Here is a 21,548-nt window from a genome sequence, read left to right on the forward strand (position 1 = left end):
TTGTCTGGGCGTAAAGAGATTACGCGTCTTGTGAGTTTTAAGAGATTATAATCTTTACAGCAGGAGAGAGAGAGAGAGAGAGAGAGAGAGAGAGAGAGAGAGAGAGAGAGAGAGAGAGAGAGAGAGAGAGAGAGAGAGAGAGAGAGAGAGAGAGAGAGAGAGAGATTCATCTACTTACCATATCACCTTCATCTACCCACCATATCATCTTCATCTACCTACCATATAAGCCTTCATCTACCCACCATATCACCTTCATCTACCCACCATATCATCTTCATCTACCTACCAGATAATCTTTCATCTACCCACCATATCACCTTCATCTATCCACCATATCACCTTCATCTACCTACTATATAACCTTCATCTACACACCATACTACCTTCATCTACCTACGATATCACCTTCATCTACCCACCATATCACCTTCATCTACCCACCATATCACCTTCATCTACCATTTCCTTTATTTCCACCTACTTGACACAGCGGCTTAATGCATAACTCATTCATCCAATTGGGTATATCGTATTCATGAATATTTTGTGTCCTTATTCTTTATTCATTATTCATCAGCGTGCGTATGTAAAAAGGGAGGCACAATTACCCCAAATGACTGAACTTTCGTAGGCAATCTCACACACACTTTTTCTCAGGTCATGATACTCCCACAAGGCATTACCCTGCAACTAGCAAGCCTTTGAATCTTTCTCGCTTAGATTTGGCGCTTTCGTATCAGTAGTTCATTCGCTCTCTCGACGTCGGTCTGCCCGGCCCTTCGTTACAAACCAGGAAGCTGCTTAGCCAACGATGTAAGTTGAAACGGAAATTACCCGAACATTGTTTCTGTGTATCCCTGACGTAATTAAAAGTTAATCTGTGAGCCAGAAATTAATTAAACTACTCTGTTTAGATTTCATATATATATATATATATATATATATATATATATATATATATATATATATATATATATATATATATATATATATATATATATTTATATATATATGTGTGTGTGTGTGTGTGTGTGTGTGTGTGTGTTTGTGTGTCTGTGTATGTCTGTGTGTGTGTGTGTGTGTGTGTGTGTGTGTGTGTGTGTGTGTGTGTGTGTGTGTGTGTGTGTGTGTGTGTGTGTGTGTAGACATTCAGACGGCCTGGAAATATTTCATATACTCATTTCCAGTCTTGTTGAAGTTCCACCGAAATTATTTACGTGAGCGCCAGTCGAATACTCGAGTCAGTAAAGCAGTATAACTTTACTTCTCTGAAATCTTTATTAGTTTATTTTCGTGGATGTTATTCATAAGCATTTTTCATAGTTGATGTATGACTCCTGGGGGGATCATATATCAATATCATTACTGTTATCAGTATACAACCTCATGTCCATTTCTATTGTTATCATTATCATCATCATTATCATCATTACTATTATCATTATCATCAGTATTATCATTATTCTTACTATCGTTATCATCACTATCATCATTATTTTTGTTATCATTATAAATCGCTTTTTCGTACATCTTTGTCATTTCCCGCTTCAGCAGGGTAGCGCCAGGAAGAAAGAGAGAGAGAGAGAGAGAGAGAGAGAGAGAGAGAGAGAGAGAGAGAGAGAGAGAGAGAGAGAGAGAGAGAGAGAATCTACCCTTCACTGATGCTACTTCATGAGCTTATGACTTGGAAGACGGCGTCCTGAAATATCGCTCCGCCGCTCCCCACACCACTACCACCGACACCATGGCCTAACGAGAAACAATCTGTAGTTATTATCATCCGCATTCTAGAAGGGAGAGCATTGATTACTCTCTCTCTCTCTCTCTCTCTCTCTCTCTCTCTCTCTCTCTCTCTCCCTCAATGTAATTTAATCAACGACCCCTTTTAATGGTGATGGATTACCAAAGGAGCAACTAAATCATTCCGAAACTCCTGAGGAAGTATTGGTCCGTGTCGTCGTGGTGGTGGGACCCCTAGATTATTCATACACTCCTGACAGAATGTCGGCTCCTCCTGTTTGGCTCCACCTAATGATTCCAATGCTGCTGGAGGAGTATTGGTTCTTGCTGTGCTGGAACGAAGGCATGTAGAGTCTCCTGGAAGAGTATTGGCTCATACTGTGCTGGAACCAAGATACTTACACGCTCCTGAAGAAGTGTTGTTTTCTTTTTTTTTATTTTGCTGTACCTATTTCTTGAAACCGAGAGGGACAGAGACCCTTAGAGACCTCCTCTGAAGCGTCTACTCGTTTAGAAACCATTGTATGTTATTCAGTTACATAATGTAGCTTTTCGGTCACTTTTTTTTGTTCATTGGTGAGGAGTCGGTTCATGCTTCGCAGTACCGAAGCTTTCTGATGGTACTGATGATACTTTAAGGCTGTGTATGAATCTTCCAGTCGCTCGAAAATTGGTTCACGACTCTATAGATTCATTCGACCCTTAGCTTCGGGGTCATCCCCGTCAATTGTTGAGGGTGATGGATCTTCTACAGTAACCAGTCTTTCAGAAGGTGTCGTTCTGTTGTCTTCGAGAACTGAGCGGATGCGTCGAGCCGTTCGGGGGGAAAAAGAACTGATGATTCGAAAGGTTCATTTCTCCGCTTCATATAGTTCGGGGTCTTCATATGGTTCGGGTCTTTTCTCTCTCTTACAGAGCCGCCCAAGAGTGTGGAGGTGGCGGACAGCCAGACGGGGCTTGCTAAGAACGGCGTCATCGGCCCTTACTACGAGGGGCAGAAGATCATCATCACCTGCCTCTCAAGGAAAGGTATGTGTGATGGGTTCGAGTCTTATCATGTATGTATGTGTGACGGGTTCGAGTCTTATTATGTATAACCTCTCTCGTCACTGTCTTCTTCTTCTTCTTCTTCTTCTTCTTCTTCTTCTTCTTCTTCTTCTTTCTTCTTCTTCTTCTTCTTCTCCTTCTTCTTCTTCATCTTTCTTCTTCTTATTCTTCTTCTCCTTCTTCTTCTCCTTCTTCTTCTTCTTCTTCTTCTTCTTCTTCTTCTTCAAATTTTATGTATTCCTTTTTTTTTTCAACTCAATCGTATTTCTTTTCAATTTTCTCTTTCAGCTGGAGCGTTTGAAAATTTATTCATCCTGTTATGGTAAAATTTCTTTCAGTTTCTCTTCCGTTCCCTAGGGATATATAGCGCGAGGCTCGCGTGACGTGGCCGAAGGTCGGCTGCGGAGTGAATCATAATTAGTGATTATAATCACACCACTTATAACTTGGGTTGAATATTCTTTCCTTTCTGAACCTCATTTCTTAACTCTGTGGCGGGGATTAAAAATGCCTCTAATGATAATGAAATAGTGGATGATTAATGTAATCCTATAGGATTAGATTTATGCCGTAGTCGTTCTTCTACGAGTGATTCTAGATTAGGATTAATCCTGTCCTTTAACTTCCATCGTACCTTTACTCCATATGAATCCGTCTATGATTAGAATAATCTTATTTCTTGACTCAAGCCATGTATTAAGCTGCTATATCCCATGTTGTGTGTGTGTGTGAACGTGCCCCACCCACCCCACCCCGACGCACCATACCGCCCCGCCCCGCCCCGCCTCGCCCCAAGATTAATTTCATGAACGTCCGTTCTTCCCCTCCCCTAAAGGAACGCCCTTGCCGAACGTGACGTGGTGGAAGGAAGACCGCCTATTGGACGGGGTGTGGGAGATCGCTGGGCCGGGGGTCGTCCAGAACAGTTTGGTCGTGGAGAGACTGACCAGACGCTGGCACAACACGACCCTCACCTGTGTGGCAGACAACACTCGTCTAGCGAACCCCATCTCTGTCTCCGTCGTCGTCAAAATGTACTGTAAGTGGCGTGGGTTCAGTGTGCTACTGTGTGGTGGATAAATGTGGTACAGTGTAGTACTGTGTGGTGGATAAATGTGGTACAGTGTAGTACTGTGTGGTGGACAAATGTGGTACACTGTGGTACTGTGTGGTGGATAAATGGCGTGGGTAGTGTGATACTGTGTGGTGGATAAATGACATGAATACAGTGTGATACTGTGTGGTGGATAAATGGCTTACTTATTCGGTTATTTACTAGTAATTCACTGACCGTAGCTATAAACAGTGGAGTCTGGACGAGGAAGTAAACAAGGGGGATGACAAAAAGAATTGAGTTGAATGTTAGAAACGAATCATTTCCCGGCGGCAGTGGTAGTTATGTCCAACAAGGTGCGGTGCTAGATGAGGGGTTACAAGCATTATGTTTACGTTACGTCATGTGCAAGGACTGGGGGAGGGGGGGAGGGGGGGTGACATAGGGAGAGAGGAACAGTATGGCGGATCAAAGACTGGCCAGCAGGAATAGGGAATTTGTGGAACTTGATAATGATAAAGGACTGTGGCAGACCTATTATGAAAAGTGAATACGAAGCGATTATTGATAGAAAATGAATTATGTGAATACGAATGAAGATGGGAAATTACACATCCGAAGAAAAAGGTTGAAACTTTATATTCAAGATAGGTAACGAACGATTCTGGGAAATAAGCTCACGGATCGAGAACGGAAGATAGTGTGAAAGCTACTGACAGTGTCTGATAAGGTTGAAAAATAAATGATGGTGAGCGAATGGTGATGAGAATATGACCAGGGGAAATGATGATGATGATGATGATGATGATGAGAGGCGATGAAATTGAAAGGCCCATCAAACATGAGAAAGATGAGGTGAAAGATGCCGGTTAATAATTCACAGTGAAAATTAGAGTTTAGGAAAGGGAAAAAAAATGCAGAAAAGTATTATGAAAAACAAAGTTTTAGTCAGAAATATAACAATGATATTACGACTTACTCTTGTGGAAGAGGGGAGGGAAGGGACGGGGGGAAGGGGAGGAAATTGAGCAAAAATGAATATAGAATAGCAAGATAGTAATGAACCCCTTACCCCCCAAAGAAAATGAGTTGATATTGGAATAGATATTCAAAAAGGGAATGATATGACTTCGAGAGGAAGTCACACATCAGATACCCGCGTGAATCCATCGGAAAGGGAAGGAAAGAGAGGCACAGTGATTGAAGGAATTAAAAGAAGGGGGCGCAAAGTCGCCCCACCACATCTGGTAAAGTCTTTTGTAGGGATGTGATCGGTTGTGTCAAAAGGGAGATTGTTAAGCTCCCTGTGGACGAGGAGGATCCAGGATTTATTAAGAAGGGAGAGAGGGTGTAGAAGTGCACGTGTGTGTGTGTGTGTGTGTGTGTGTGTGTGTGTGTGTGTGTGTGTGTGTGTGTCCAGAGAGAGAGAGAGAGAGATTTATGTTAGCTGTTGAAACACTAATAGTGCAAAAGAGAATATCATTTATAGCATTTATTTATGGATTTACCAAAAACGGAGAATAAATTCCAAAATACAATGAATTTAAGGATTTTTTTCAGCTCTGTACTGATGTATAAGAATCTAGTTTAGATAATATCTTAATTAAACAAAATTACCTAGAATACTTATAAGTGATAACTGTATAATAAATTTCAATATCTAGAGAGGAGAACTGTGATGTACTGAATCTATAAATCTTGTGAGTTTATTTACAAAGGAATATTACTTTCTTCATCCATAACATATTTCGTGGCAGTGTCCAAAAATTTAAGTTACCTGAGGTGAAACTTTGTTCATTTTTCACTGCCATGATGGAGTGTGCGATATAAAATTCTTCCTCCTCATTACAACTCACTGTTATGTCTCCATCCCCTTGTCCTCACAACTCATTGTTACCGAACACCAACACGAAATGGCTTTGCCCCTTTCTCACTACGTATGTCGCCAGCGAGAGTTGAAGGCAGTGACTCAATTCTTGTACAGTGATACCAAAATGCATGATTCTCTCTCTCTCTCTCTCTCTCTCTCTCTCTCTCTCTCTCTCTCTCTCTCTCTCTCTCTGCCTGGCAGTGTAACCAGTGTCCCTCACCGCTGGCCAAAGTGTTACCAATGTCTCTCTTTCTCTCCCCTGACCACAGTGTTACCAAAGAGCGTGGTGATCGGCAACCCAGGACCCACGAGGGAAGGCGGCCAGATGGTGCTCTTGTGCACGACAAAGGGTTCGAGACCAGCTGCCGCCCTGAGCTGGACCCTCAATGGCATCTCTGTACCAGCTGTCAAGGAGGTGAGAGTCGGGTTAAGAGAGGGAGAGAGGGAGAGTAAAGTTTAAAGAGGGGGGCAAGGAGGGAGGAAGAGAGGGAGAGAGGGAGGACTTGAGAGCAAAGTGGTCTTCTGGAGTTCGTCCTTCGCCCTGGGTCTGAGGAGGTATATTTTTGGGAGGTGACCTAAGCAAAGGCCTTGAGGGAATTCGAGGTCAGCCTCAAGGAAGAGGTCAAACAAGAGCTGATGGCGTGAACTGCTATGGGGAGGAGAAGCTGTCGAAAGCGATGGACAAGTGTTGCTGATGACCTTCACTGTGGTAATGGGAAAGGATGGGCGACAGTCACTGGCGTCCTGCAGTGTCTGCAGGAAGTGATGGGCGACAGTCACTGGCGTCCTGCAGTGTCTGTAGGAAGTGATGGGCGACAGTCACTGGCGTCCTGCAGTGTCTGTAGGAAGTGATGGGCGACAGTCACTGGCGTCCTGCAGTGTCTGTAGGAAGTGATGGGCGACAGTCACTGGCGTCCTGCAGTGTCTGTAGGAAGTGATGGGCGACAGTCACTGGCGTCCTGCAGTGTCTGCAGGAAGCGATGGGCGACAGTCACTGGCGTCCTGCAGTGTCTGTAGGAAGCCATGGTGCTCCTGACCTGTGGCGTTTATAGGAATGGAGATGGCCAAGACGCCATGATTAAGACATTCACAGAGACACTGTGGTTATTGTGTAATATATATATACATTGTGTAATATATATACATTGACGCTAATGTTGCTAAGGAGTTCGGAGACGCAATTCTTTTGTGATGAAGTAACAGCTTATAAGTGTCTCGGGTAAAGTGCTTGAAGTAAACTCACTTAAGACACCTCAGACCATCAGTCTAGGTCAAGACGATGGAAGGGTGAGGGGGGGCTTTGCAGACCTGGGTCCAGGGTTGTCGATTTCGAGGGTCGCAGAATCTGGGACGAGTTAGAGAGTGGGTTTTCCAGATTTGTCAGGGTGGGAGGCTGGCTGGGTAAGGGGAGGTTGTCAGGGTGGGAGGAGGCTGGCTGGGTAAGGGGAGGTTGGCTGGGTGGGAGGAGGTTGGCTGAGGGGGGGGAGGGGGAGGCAGTGAATGACGGGCAAATGGTGTGGAAGAACGGGAGGGGATCAGGCAGAGAGAGAGAGAGAGAGAGAGAGAGAGAGAGAGAGAGAGAGAGAGAGAGAGAGAGAGAGAGAGAGATGCCTTTATCTTTCCCTCGGGCGAGTCTCGTCTCACTCGCTAGTTAGTAGCATTCATCGTCCACTGAAATCCTCGACTTACCGTAATCGCCCGCAGGTGTGTGTGTGTGTGTGTGTGTGTGTGTGTGTGTGTGTGTGTGTGTGTGTGTGCGTGTGTGTGTGTGGTGTTGGGTCCTGACCTCAGTAATGATATACGAGATGCTATCAAAGCGAATGTAAGAAAATTAAGCTTTTGAAATCTCCTTTCATTCGTTCTCGGGGGGGGAGGGAACGGGAGGTGGGGGGGGCACCTGAATTCTCAGTAGCGAGGGAGCAAAAATGCCAGAAGGCTGCGGAATCGAACCAGTGTTCGCTGAATTCGTAAGATGAACGGTGGTACCACTTTACCACGACGTCTTTCACTGAGTGTAAATATTTTCAGGCAGTGGAGTCTCACAAAAGGCGAGTGAATTTAGCTTTTTGAGATTCCCATATCATTTTTGTCTGTGTTTACTTAGGAGTACTTACGACGCAATTTTGCCAAAGGGCAGGGTTAGCGCGTAGCGCTCACCGCAGGACCAAATCGAGAGGTATGAAGAACGATTCGTGTGAGAAGTTTCGTGTTGTCAACCGTCATTCGTGAGGTGGGGATACTGTGCGTTTGTGGACTTGAGAACCATACGTGTGGATGACGGAGGGAAAAGAAAAAAAGAAAAGATATTAACCTGAGGGAAAGGGAGTGAAACTTGACAGCCAATGAAGCCCCCATCTACACATGGGTAAACATGGGACACTACCATAGCCATGCGAACATTTGCCAACACACACACACACACACACACACACACACACACACACACACACACACCACAGGCCACCACACCCCCTCCTCCATGGCCAGAGGGGACCCACGGGATAAAGCGACGGGGTGGGGCGCGATGGTTCCCGGCGTGGGTGGGTGGGTGGGTGAGCAGTCTTTCTCTGTACGTGACAGCAGAATGTGTGATTCTTTCCAGCCGTTTCGAACCCGGGAAGGCGAATCTCACAGTCTTAAAGGTGAGATCGCCTCCCATCCTCCACCCTACCCTCACCCCAAAGGTCGACTCTTGCTTAAAGCGTTTTTGTCGGTCCTTCCTGGGGGGTCAAATATTGAAGTTCTGAGGCCGATGATCCGCTTGTAGACCGCGCGCGCGCGCGCGCGCATGAGAGAGAGAGAGAGAGAGAGAGAGAGAGAGAGAGAGAGAGAGAGAGAGAGAGAGAGAGAGAGAGCAGTATGTTACCGGACTCCACACTCAAAAGTACTGTCTCGTCAAAGAACTTTTTAATCCTTGGGAGTCCACATTTCCCTGCTACTGTAAATAGCGCAGCCTTTAGAATTTGCTCCAGAGATGATTAAAATATATATATATATATATATATATATATATATATATATATATATATATATATATATATATATATATATATATATATATATAAAACTTCGACGTAATCTGTCTTTGTGAACATGCACTCAGCGAAGTGCATGAGAGAGTGCTAGTACTCACGTCAGTTCGCCAGAGTGAAATAATACAAGTTTCTTCCTTCTAAAAGCTGCTTGAGTCATTCAGGGAAGCACGCGCGTTTGCTTGCAAGCACACGAGCGTGTCGTCAAGCATTTCCATTGTCCCGTACTGGCGTATGAGGATAAGTGTAACAGACACACATTAAAATAATTCAGATGAAAAAAAAACAACCCATGTTTTACACACTACTGTTAGGGGATTTCGTATTTGCGAGAGGTTGAAATACAGGAGGGGGGAAGAGCAATACAGAGGTCCACCTTACTCATAGATTGGTTTTTGGATCGACTTGTGAAGATGTAGAAGTCTAATATGGAAGCGCCTCCCTGGGAAAATAGCAAGGAAATGACAACATGAACTCTACATAACACTATATCATGCTCAGAAAACACATCTTATATTACGCCTGTATTCTCCTGGGTACTTCCGTGTACAGCTGTAGCATTACATCTGTGTTCTGGGTACACGCGTGTACAGCTGTAACATTGCACCTGTGTTCTCCTGGGTACACACGTGTACAGCTGTAGCATTACACCTGTGTTCTCCTAGGTACACACGTGTACAGCTGTAGCATTACTCTCTCAAGCAAAGAAGAGATCAGAAAGACTCGCTTTTTACAATACAAGCAGAGAATGCGTATCGTACATTACGGTCACATGAGTGCTGAAGAGGGTTCTTCAAGTACGCCACATGAACCAGACACAGTGAGGTAACCGTACCTTCTGCAAGACAGTGAAGAACAAAATAAGAACATTGTACCTGTGTTCACTCGCCTCCTAGACCCAGAAAACATGATAAGTGTCTTAAAGATACGTGTGTTCTTGAGGCCGACATCCTAAACCCAAAGTTTAGTCTCCTCCTCCTCCTCTTCTTCTTCTTCTTCTTCTTCTTTTTCCTCTTCCTCAGAATCTTTTTCCTCCTTCTCTTCTTCTTCTTAGTCGTCTTCCTCATCTTCTTGTTCTTGTTCTTCTTCTTCTTCTTCTTCTTCATCTTCTCCTCCTCCTCCTTGTCTTCATCTTTCTCCTCTTCCCCATCATCTTCCCTCTCATCCTCTTCGTTTTCATCCTCCTCCACATTTTCCTTCTCCTCCTCCTCCTACTTATCATCTTTCTCTTCCCTCTCGTCCTCCTCATCTTCTTTCTCCTCCCCTCCTCCTCCTCCTACACATCCTCCTCCTCCTCCTCCTACACATCTTCCTCCTCCTCCTCCTCTCTTTGCGTCATCCCTGATCCTGTTGCAAACGAACCAAGGGCAAGAGCTCTCAACCCGGACGCCGAGGCAACATCTCCGGTGCGTTGGAGGATTTCATACCCGCGTTAACCTCACAGTGAGGGGGCGATGGTGGTGGCGGTGGTGGAAACCGATCATCTCCCTCACTCTCCCTCCTCCCTCCCTACCTCCCTCTCTCTCTCTCTCTCTCTCTCTCTCTCTCTCTCTCTCTCTCTCTCTCTCTCTCTCTCTGGTGGTTCAGTAAGATCAGGCAAATGGGGAGCTATTGATTCCCTTCCCTTCCCTTCCCTTCCCTTAACCCCCCACACCACCACCATGGCAGATGCCACACTGACTCCCCAGATCTGTCTAGGTCGCCCAGAGCCGGAACTGCGGGGGTAGCCTGCTGGGTGGGCGGTGGTGGTGGGGAAGGGGGAGAGATGGACTACAGATAATGAATTATGCAACAGCCCAGAGAGAGAGAGAGAGAGAGAGTATCTTGGTGTGTGTGTGTGTGTGTGTGTGTCCCGGACGATAATGTTGCTTGGGAATTTATTTCCACACAGGAAAAAAAAAAAATGTTTCTTACTGTCTCTTGATATGAGTGAAGATCGCATCATTTCTCTCTCTCTCTCTCTCTCTCTCTCTCTCTCTCTCTCTCTCTCTCTCTCTCTCTCTCTCTCTCCATATATACACCTTCTACCTGGAGATCACTCGTCAGAGACAATACCACTGACCATAATATGCTTAACTTTTCCCTTTCTTGAGCTTTGGTTACACCGTCGCTTCCCGGGAGACGCCAAACTTCAGCCACTACGAAGGTCTTTTTCGTGTCCCCGAGAATTAGTCTTTCCCACAGTCAATTCGCCCACGTCAGTGTGGACCGTCCAGGCTAGATTTCCAGGCTGGGAGGCACTTGCTCGATACAGGGGAAGCGCTCTTCCCTGCTCAGGAGCAAAGGGGATTTTATGTGTGTGTGTGTGTGTGTGTGTGTGTGGTTCTCTCTCTCTCTCTCTCTCTCTCTCTCTCTCTCTCTCTCTCTCTCTCTCTCTCTCTCTCTCTCTCTCTCTCTCTTTTCCTTATATATATATATATATATATATATATATATATATATATATATATATATATATATATATATATATATATATATATATATATCAACTGACGGTGTGATCATCACACGAAAGTGCACTTGGGAACTTATTTTGCATAAATATATATATATATATATATATATATATATATATATATATATATATATATATATATATATATATATATATATATATATATTATTCCTCTGAAATGGAGACAGGAAGAGTGAACGCTTTTCAACATGCCAATATGTTTTCCGAGCCAATAGACAAAAAGTATACGTTTGAATTTATCCATGAAACATTTTGTTCCCCACCACTGCGGGTAATATGATGAACGCCACCTGTATATGTTCAAAGGCTTGGTGAAAAGTTTTTACTCTCTCTCTCTCTCTCTCTCTCTCTCTCTCTCTCTCTCTCTCTCTCTCTCTCTCTCTCTCTCTCTCTCTCTCCACCCCCGAGCCACGAACTTCAGTATTGGAACGTACTGTTCGCTGCATTAGGAGGTCTGATTTCGAGAGGTATAAAGAACGGATACAGACTTCTAAAAACCTAGTTTTACACACACACACACACACACACACACACACACACACGTAGCATTAGGCCTCCCCTAAGCGGTCAGTCAAGCTAAGTGTTACGGGTGTATAGTTCCACCCTGAGTGTCGGGTTTATTGCTTTAACCCACTGAGGCCACAGCGCCTGGAGGAAGTTATAATTGCGTGGAAGTGACCACCACACTGGCAGTAGGGTCGGCTGGTCGTCTGGTCGTCTGGTTGGCTGGCAGGGGGGGGGGGGGGGGCTTGATTGCGACCGGTCAACTTTGCCATTAGCCTTACAGAGCGTGGGCTCTGCTGGAAGAGAGATTACAGAGGGATTTAAGCTCTCTCTCTCTCTCTCTCTCTCTCTCTCTCTCTCTCTCTCTCTCTCTCTCTCTCTCTCTCTCTCTCTCTCAGCTTTCGTAAGACCCCCGCCCTCTTATCTCCCCCTTGCACGCCCTCACTCTACGGTCGGAGCTTGAAACCCTCCTATTTTGGCGAACGCCCCCACCCACCCGACCCCTCAACTCCCAAACCTCCCCACCCCCTCCCCTCTTCTCCAGTCTCCCCTACTCTTTTGGGGGGGTTGATCTACGTGTCCTTTTCCAAGGACGTGTGCCCTCCCCTCTATCGCCTGAGACGGGTGATTTTCTCCCCCCCCCCCCAACTAAAATGTCTTATCAACCTTAGGTCTTCCTATTGTTTCGCCCCCTCCCTCCATCCCTCCCTCCCACTCATGTCTCCTATCATTTTTCCCCCTTTGTCGTTTCCCCTTTATTATTTTTTTTTCTCCTATCGCATTCGGACTTTCCAGTCGTTCCTCCTACAATATCCTACGAGATGTTACCTCTATGTTCTCCTGCTGTGTCTTTGAAATGTCTTTTGTCACCCCGGGTCTTATACTCTCCTCCCAGGTCGGTGTCCTGTTCTTTTTCCGCCTTTGGTGTCCTCCACCCCACGCACCCACCCCTCCACTCCTTTGCTATCTCCTCCTCCATCCCCTTTGGCAAGTCCTAATTACTCCTCTCAGACGTATTGATGTTCCCTTCTACCCACCCACTCCAAGAAGGAACGCACGTACGTACGTGCTATATTTGGCCTTTCAGATGTCCTACAATCTCAAAATCGAGTGTCTATTGTCATTTTCTTTCTTTTTTCCCCCTCAATAAATCTTCTATTATCTTCTAGCGGTCGCTTCCTTATATTTTTTTTTTTTTTTTTTTTTGTCTTTGGTATCAGACATCCCACTGTCTCCATCGGGTGTTCCTCTGACTTCCTCCCAGAGTTGCCTCGCCGATAGACTGACGTGGGCAAAGTTTTTTTTTGTGTGTGTGTTTTCTCTCTTAGGATCCGCCAGGACTTCTGAAGTTCTGCTACACACACACACACACACACACACACACACGCCTGGCGTCGAAGTTGTACTGAGCTTTGGACGCGCCCTATCGAACTAAGTTGTACTAAGTTGCATCTGGTCTCGAAGTTGCTTTGAGACACGGTCATTCCTGGTCTCGAAGCTGTACGGAGACGGGGTCGCGTCTGGTCTCGAAGCTGCGCTGAGACGGGGGGGTCACTCCTGGTGTCGAAGCTGTGCCGAACCCGGAAGACGTTTGATCGAGGCTGCAACGAGAATGGGCCAACTTATCGAAGCTGTACCGAGCCTAGAACACGTTTGGTCGAAAGCTATACCAAGCCTGAGCCACGCCTGGTCGAAGCAGTACCGAACCTTCTGCTTCTATACCTATCGAAGCATACAGTTCGACACAGCTTCACTCGGGCATGCCCTCCTAACTACACATGCCAAAAACCCTTTGCAAATATCTACTTGCACACTCTTGCAGTGGACAGATTACACAGATAAAGATAAGTAGCATTTGGAAAACAGATGATCCCCTCCTCTTTCTTAATTACCTTTAGTTATGAATTATACAGTGGACAGTAATTAAGTGTAGGTTGCAGCTTTCAATATGTCAGAAGGGGGGAACTAATTAAGGCGACAATTTGTATGCTGTACGTATTGGGAGGGTTTGGGGTGTGCTAATATATATATATATATATATATATATATATATATATATATATATATATATATATATATATATATATATATATATATATATATATATATATATATATATGTGTGTGTGTGTGTGTGATTTCCAGCTCTTAAGTCGCACATCTTCAAGAATGATGACTTCCAGCAATACAATGTGCCTTCAAGCTCAAGGTGGGATATATCTCTTTGCTCTAAGACTGACTGTGCCTTATACCTCCCTGCTTGCCTGGGAAATTATTCCGGGTAATTAAACACTAATGAACAGAGAGCCGTTCCTTAATGACGTCCATCGCAGCAGGTAATGAAGCGGAGGGAAGAAGGACCGTCTTTTCTCTTCTCATTTTTGTCTTGGTCGGTCGTAGGTGGTGTCTACCTTGAAGCGAGGGATAGGCAAGGTTTCTACGCCTCTCGCAATTGTTACCTGGTCTCGATGGGCCTCCTCTGTAGTGAAGTGAAGATGACCAGCTATGGAATGTTGGCTGAATAATGTTGGCTGAATTCATATATATATATATATATATATATATATATATATATATATATATATATATATATATATATATATATGTACAACATTTATATAAACTTAAAAGACCGGATTCCCTAGCGAGGAGGCGACAGAGCAATATGAAACAAACGAGACACAAAAATCCTAAAGGTATGGCTATATTCTCGTCCAATTCGCCCGTGTTTCAGGTAAATTACCGAAATTCCCTTCCATTAGAGCGAGAATTTTTACGAAACGAAAACATTCAAACCGACATCAAAGGATAATGAGGACTCATGAAATCAGGTATTATAGAAAATAAACATCAGCGTTTAACGTTGTATTTATCGTAATGCTGTCTCTTTTTTTCTCCAGTTCAGTTGCGCGCGATTGCAGAAAACGACTTGCCTTATTGGTATCTGATATCGATAAGCCGATGTTATATCACTTCATGACTGTAGTACACTGTAGACTACAGAACACACCGTGTATTATTCTACATATCGGGCTAATGTTTTAGTGTTCTATCGCTTGCGTTCGATTGCTTGTGTTCTCTGTGTGTTCGATTGCTTGTGTTGTATGTATTTTATTGTTTGTGTTCTATTGCTGGTGTTTCTATGTGTTCGATTGCTTGTGTTCTATGTGTTCTCCTGTTATTCTCTTAGATATGGGGAGGATCAAGTACGTATAGCAATCGTTGCCATATAACATGACCTTAGTCTGAGCGCATGCGTGCGTAGACGGGGCGTTCAGCGTTCGAACATGCGTCTTTTGTATCTTTCTAATGCATCATCGTAAATCTGACTTCAAGATGGCTTAAGCGCAGTAGCGCTCTACGTTTCCACTGGCAAAATGAAGGTTCCTCGTCCCTCGAACTGAGGAGAAGGAAAGTCCAGGTCTTGAGTTACACTGTCTTGGAAGAAGAGGAAGATGATGATGATGATGACGATGAAGAAGACAGGAAGAAGATGATGATGATGATGATGATGATGATGATGATGAAGAAGACAGGAAGAAGAAGATGATGATGATGATGATGATGATGAAGAAGACAGGAAGAAGAAGAAGATGATGATGATGATGATGATGATGATGAAGAAGAAAGGAAGAAGAAGAAGAAGAAGAAGAAGAAGAAGAAGAAGAAGAGAAAGAAGATGATGATGACAGAGAAGAGAGGAGGAAGAAGAGGAAGAAGAAGAAGAAGAAGAAGAGATGAAGAAGAATGAGAAGTATGAAAAATAATAATAGAAATACGAAAAACAAAGAATATAGAACAATTCTGCATTTTTGGAGCACTTTTCTTCAGCATGGGTGAAACAGCCACTGTGGAAGCATGATTTCTTGGCAAAGCTTAGCTCTTAAATCCCAGTTCTAAATTTCGAACGTAGTACAGCTTATACAGCTAGGCCTAGGCACGTGTAACAGGCCGTTCTTATATAAATCGCTACGCCTCGAGAATAAACTTGGCTTCAGGATATATAATATATTCTTTCCTGATTTCGTAATTCACTTTTTTTTTCGTATTTAGTATGATACCGTTTTTTTTTTCTTCCGCGTATATTTTTTCCATGTATTATTTCTCTCTTTCATTTTCGTGATTAAGTGATGTATCGTTCTTGTTTTCGTATTTCGTGATTTACTGTTTTTCTCCCGTATTTCGTGACTTACGTTTTTTCTCCCGTATTTCGTGGTTTACTTCCGTATTTCGTGATTTATTTTACTTCCTCATTTCGAAGTTTACTTTACTCCCGTATTTCGTGGTTTACTTCCGTATTTCGTGATTTATTTTACTTCTTCATTTCGAAGTTTACTTTACTCCCGTATTTCGTGGTTTACTTTACTCCCGTATTTCGTGATTTACTTTACTTCCGTATTTCGTCATTTCTTCATAATCCCCACATATCTCAGGCAAGACAAGAGGAACTGGAAATCTCCTACCCCCCTCCACCTCGAGCGAGTTCATTTGCATAGGATAAACAAGTTGCATTCAGGGTGTTTGTGTACACCCAGGATCCATACGTTTGTCTTAAAGGTATTTGGAGAAGAAGAAGAAGAAGGAGCAGAGGAAGAAGAAGACGAAGAAGAAGAAGAGGAAGAAGAAGAAGAAGAAGAAAGGAAAAAGGTGGAAGAAGAGAAGAAGAGGAAGAAGAAGAAGAAAAGAAGAAGAAGAAGAAGAAGAAGAAGAAGAAGAAATATCGGAAAAACAAGATGAAAGAAGAAGAAAAGACAGAGGAAAAAACAAGATGAAGGAGAAAGTTGAAAGAAGAAGGAGAAAGAAGAAGGCTGGACAGAAACACTCAGAGAGAAACTCGGTCGGCCGCAATAAACAATATTAATGCAGAACATCAATTGTGTTTCTGAACGTGATTATCTAACCCGGCATCGTTGATTTACATACGCGACTAGCGAATCTGTAGCGCCCCGGATGGGCAAATACAAGTAAATACACACACACACACACACACACACACACACACACACATACACACATACACACACACACACCTCTTATATCCACAGCGTAGCCCTATCTTGGTCGCCAGTCTTTCGAAAGGTGTCTAGCTTAATGCAGTCTCCAGTCATCCCAAACTGAAAGTGAAAAGACTTTATTTACCAGCTTCAAAGTCTTTCAAGAGGCGGACCTGCTACCTTACCCTAGCCTCATTGGTTGGTCTAATGTCTATAGTATGCTTGTGTGTCGCCTTATTGGCTGGTCTGGAGTGGCCGAGTCGCATATATTTGCTCCTTATATTATAGGGTGATTCATAGTTATATAGGGAGCCTCACGGGGAAGAAGAGCTTACAGTCATGCCTTTAGAACTTCAACGTGACTGTAGAATCTTACCAACAAGCCTGAGAAGGCGGGAGTTAACAGTACATGTCTGTTTTACACGCTTGTAGAATCGTGACAAGCCTCGTAAGGTGGGGTAATTTTAAAGCCACGTGAATGGAACCTTAATAACAAGCTCCAAGAGAGAAATTTTACTCGTTTTCACTCGAGGGTAGTCTTTAACCTCGCCACACGTGCAGATCTAGAGGCTATCCATACCTCAAGAGCCTTAACACCCCTCTCTCGCAAAAAACAGGCTTCCACTGTAACGTCTTTTCCAACCAGCCTTCCCTCTAGGGAATTTATACCATGGGGAGTTACATGCATCAGGCTCTTCTTCTGGGATCCTTTTCCCCCTTTATATATATATATATATATATATATATATATATATATATATATATATATATATATATATATATATATACGCTCTAACCTGGGCAACTTTATCTGTGAAGGTCGTACATGACAATCATTCTTGAAGTCTAAACAAGGAGTCTCAGAGCCCTGAGGGCCATCCACAATTCGCGTTCACAACACTTGGAATATTGTGCCGCGAGGCTTCAGCGTCCTGGTTGATGAATGCAATCAGGGAGGGAGTGAGCCTCACGTTCTTGGGTCTCTCTCATAATTAGTCTATCATTGCCCCGCCAAAACAGCATTTGAAGTCCAAGACCTTTAGATGGAAATGCCAAAACTTCGAGACGGTGGAAGTTCTGAGGCATTATGGTAACGTTATCTTCAAGGTTTGTTGTTGTGAAACTATCAGTTATGATTGAGGATCTTCATTTCTATTCGTCAGAATATCTGAATCTTTGTCAACCGCAGTTGCTCAAGTGGGCACCAGACATGGTGATGTTCCACACAACTTGGTTGAAGTCCGGGAAAATAATGATAATTGAAAAAATAAAGTAATATCATTGTTTCATAAGTTTTTTTGACGGGTTTCTACAGTTTCGATGCTGCCCTACGGACAGGAGCAGGGTAAGGTGGACCTCTTCAAGGCGAAAAGGGCCTCAAAAACCATGTACCCTTTTCCGTCCGCTGACAATGAATCAGCTTCGTTGAACGTACAAACGTAAGATAGATAGATAGATATGTAGACAAAGACATGAATAGATACATGAATAGATAAATCGACAAGTATGATATTCCTCAGCCTCCTCTTAATTAGTTATATCCTGGAAATGTCTTCATTAAGCACGTCTAGGAAGTGTCTTAGTTAGGCATCTAAAACCATCATCATCATCATCATCATCACAGTACGATAATGAATACACTAATAACTTTAAAGACAACTGAGCCCCATACATATCCCATCCTGCGTGGGACTGAGATTCTGAGAAGACGATTAAGTACTTTACCATAATGCAGTAAATAGTTATCCCCCCCTCCTTCCCACCACCAGTAGATACCTGCCTTAGTTCTTGAATGGCCATAGTTTCAATATTGACTACCCAGAAGAGAGAATCGCTCATGTGTCCTCAGGTAAGGCTAATAAGGGAGACTCATTAACTTAAGATGTCAGGTCTCCTATTATTGTGATCTGGATGGATTTGTTTACCTTAGGCAATTAGATGAAGCTTCCCGTAGGTGGGTCGGGGGTGAGAGAGGAGAGGGTATGAGGCTCATGGTTTAACACTACGGGATGACATTGTCCCAGCTGAGGCTTCCTATCATGGCTCCCGGAATATATATGTATGGGATGTGGGACGCGAGTCTCTCAAAGGAAGGAGGTGGCGTCGTCGGCGGGGCGGGGGAGGATAGATAGAATCTCCACAGAGTGAGGGAGTCTCATAGCGGATTCAGAGGTTATAGAGTCCCTCCTCTCCCCTCATAGCAAGATAGATAGATAGATAGATAGATAGATAGAGATAGAGAGAGAGAGAGAGAGAGAGAGAGAGAGAGAGAGAGAGAGAGAGAGAGAGAGAGAGAGAGAGAGAGAGAGAGTCCTCAAAAAGGTATCGGACTTCGAAGCAGCGAGGCTCAGTGGACGAAGGTGATGGGCAAGCAAGCCTCTCCCACACACACACACACACAGGAGGAGGAGGAGGAGGAGGAGGAGGAGGAGACTCAAGCAAGATAAGATTGCCAGTAATCATCGGTATGGAGCTTTCCTGAGGTAAGGCTCATGTATACTACGTGTGTTTACCTACCGAGGGAGCTCCACCGGCCCCGGTAATCATATATGCAAATTAACTTGCCCTGATTAACTAATTCAACACTATGTTGAACATTTATAGCCCATTGTTGTGTGCAAGGCTTGGCAACGGAGTATGGTGTTTTGTTTTTAGGCATTATAGTTTCTGAACGTAAGGATACACATGCATCTCTTCATGCATATTCGCCATTTGTTTCCCGCGTTAGCCAGATAGCGTCAAGAACAGAGGACTGAGCTTTAGAGGGAAAATCTTCAATTTCTCCCTTCTCTGTTCCTTCTATTGGAAAAGTAAAAAGTGGAGGGAAGGATTTCCTACCCCTTCCCCCCCCCAACCCTTTTTGTCGCCTTCAACGACACGCAGGGAATACGTGGAAAGTATTCTTTCTCCCCTATTCCCTGGGATAATTATATATATATATATAAGTCAATTGGGAGGTGAGTTTGAATGGTGAAAAACTGGAGGAAGTGAAGTGTTTTAGATATCTGGGAGTGGATCTGTCAGCGGATGGAACCATGGAAGCGGAAGTGGATCATAGGGTGGGGGAGGGGGCGAAAATTTTGGGAGCCTTGAAAAATGTGTGGAAGTCGAGAACATTATCCCGGAAAGCAAAAATGGGTATGTTTGAAGGAATAGTAGTTCCAACAATGTTGTATGGTTGCGAGGCGTGGGCTATGGATAGAGTTGTGCGCAGGAGGATGGATGTGCTGGAAATGAGATGTTTGAGGACAATGTGTGGTGTGAGGTGGTTTGATCGAGTAAGTAACGTAAGGGTAAGAGAGATGTGTGGAAATAAAAAGAGTGTGGTTGAGAGAGTAGAAGAGAGTGTTTTAAAATGGTTTGGGCACATGGAGAGAATGAGTGAGGAAAGATTGACCAAGAGGATATATGTGTCGGAGGTGGAGGGAACGAGGAGAAGAGGGAGACCAAATTGGAGGTGGAAAGATGGAGTGAAAAAGATTTTGTGTGATCGGGGCCTGAACATGCAGGAGGGTGAAAGGAGGGCAAGGAATAGAGTGAATTGGAGCGATGTGGTATACAGGGGTTGACGTGCTGTCAGTGGATTGAATCAAGGCATGTGAAGCGTCCGGGGTAAACCATGGAAAGCTGTGTAGGTATGTATATTTGTGTGTGTGGACGTGTGTATGTACATGTATATGGGGGGGGTTGGGCCATTTCTTTCGTCTGTTTCCTTGCGCTACCTCGCAATACGCGGGAGACAGCGACAAAGTATAAAAAAAAAAAAAAAAAAAAAAAAAAAAAAAAAAAAAAAAAAAAAAATATATATATGTATATATATATATATATATATATATATATATATATATATATATATATATATATATATATATATACATATATATATATATAATTTGTCTGCCGTTTCCTGCAATAGTGAGGTAGCGCCTGGAACAGACGAAAAAGTCTCACTTGGTCACATCCACTTTTTACTTGCCATGTTTAAGGCATTGAAATTAGAGCCTTCCTATCCACAACCAGGACCCACAGAACTTTTCCTGGTTTCCCTTGACCGCTTCGTACACCCTGTTTCTCCCCACTGCCAGCACGTCGCCCCCTGTATATCACATTGCTCTAATTCGTTCTGTCCTTCAGACGCCTCGCACCTTCCTGCATGTTCCTCTTACTACCACGTGAGCCTCTCTCTCTCTCTCTTACCCTATCATGTCTTATTCGATCACATTTACTCGCATCACATAATCTCCTTATGACATTTCATATCCAACGCGAAGATCGCAATATATCGCGAATATAGAGGCCACGAAGATCACAGTATATCGCCAACGACAGAAAACTGGAAGTAGGCAAAAAAAATGTGATATTCAAGACGATACGATGAGCCAGAAAGCCACAAGCAATGTTTGACATTCGCGAATCGACTACCTTGCTTCCGAGAGTACAGTGTGTGTGTGTGTGTGTGTGTGTGTGTGTGTGTGTGTGTGTGTGTGTGTCTCATGCACTCTTCAATATATCCTTGACTTAATCCTATCGTGTTAACTTTAGACAGGGCAAACTTTCCCTACCAACTTAGACCTGAGGGACCTGCCTCGTTTCAGAGCAGCACAACCAGACACCAAGAAGCATATATGTATATACTGGAGTCTTTTCTTAAAGTCTCCATGAAGTCAAAAGTGAGGCATCTTCTCAGCTCATGACGCTGGTATAACCTGCCTCTAAGATTATGCTCCATTTAGCCTCACTTCTGACGTTGATGAATTTGATAAAAGCAAGTCGTTAAGTTCTCCAGGGTTTCATTACGACGCTGTTACCTTCTCGGGCGAGGAGTGTAA

General features: G+C 43.8%; 1 protein-coding gene across 2 annotated transcripts in view; it reads left to right on the forward strand.

The window, feature by feature from the left end:
- Positions 1-21,548, forward strand: part of LOC139755633 (B-cell receptor CD22-like) — a 125,418-nt gene that overhangs the window by 71,200 nt on the left and 32,670 nt on the right. For both annotated transcript variants that reach the window (XM_071674223.1, XM_071674224.1), the window contains exons 4-6: positions 2,659-2,772; positions 3,626-3,829; positions 5,984-6,129. In XM_071674223.1, the coding sequence (XP_071530324.1) occupies positions 2,659-2,772; positions 3,626-3,829; positions 5,984-6,129 (464 nt within the window). The remainder of the gene's footprint in view (positions 1-2,658; positions 2,773-3,625; positions 3,830-5,983; positions 6,130-21,548) is intronic.

This window comes from Panulirus ornatus, chromosome 19 (assembly GCF_036320965.1).
Source record: "Panulirus ornatus isolate Po-2019 chromosome 19, ASM3632096v1, whole genome shotgun sequence".
NCBI lineage: Eukaryota > Metazoa > Arthropoda > Malacostraca > Decapoda > Palinuridae > Panulirus > Panulirus ornatus.